General features: G+C 51.4%; 1 protein-coding gene across 1 annotated transcript in view; it reads right to left on the reverse strand.

Annotated features, from left to right (window-relative positions):
- HDAC8 (histone deacetylase 8) overlaps nt 1-272 on the reverse strand; it is a 19,000-nt gene extending 18,728 nt beyond the window's left edge. The window contains exon 1 of the mRNA XM_010142384.1: nt 223-272. Within this exon, the coding sequence (XP_010140686.1) occupies nt 223-269 (47 nt within the window). The 5' untranslated portion in view covers nt 270-272. The remainder of the gene's footprint in view (nt 1-222) is intronic.
- Nucleotides 273-333: the final 61 nt, after the last annotated feature.

Consider the following 333-nt stretch of genomic DNA (forward strand, 5'->3'; position numbering starts at 1 on the left):
TGGACCTCGGAGGGTCCCCCATAACCCCCCCCTGCCATAATTACCATCACCTTGTCCATTTAGCAAAGCAAGAAGCACACTTTCCTTAGACCCTATAAACACACCCTGTGTGGGCTCCTGCAATCGTGCTGCCAGCAGGGGCAGTTTTAAGATCTGCAGTGACATTTTCCAAACCTTAGCAGAGAAGAAAATATTCTCTTCACAGAAAACGGGAGCACTTACTTCATCTGGTCAAGTAAGGAATATGCTTCAATCAAGGAATGCACCATGCTGGCCTGAAAAAAAGCGCACGGCCATGAGAGCAGCCGCGGGGCAGGAGGCAGCGCGCCGCAG

This window comes from Buceros rhinoceros, unplaced genomic scaffold (genome assembly GCF_000710305.1).
Source record: "Buceros rhinoceros silvestris isolate BGI_N320 unplaced genomic scaffold, ASM71030v1 scaffold21500, whole genome shotgun sequence".
NCBI lineage: Eukaryota > Metazoa > Chordata > Aves > Bucerotiformes > Bucerotidae > Buceros > Buceros rhinoceros.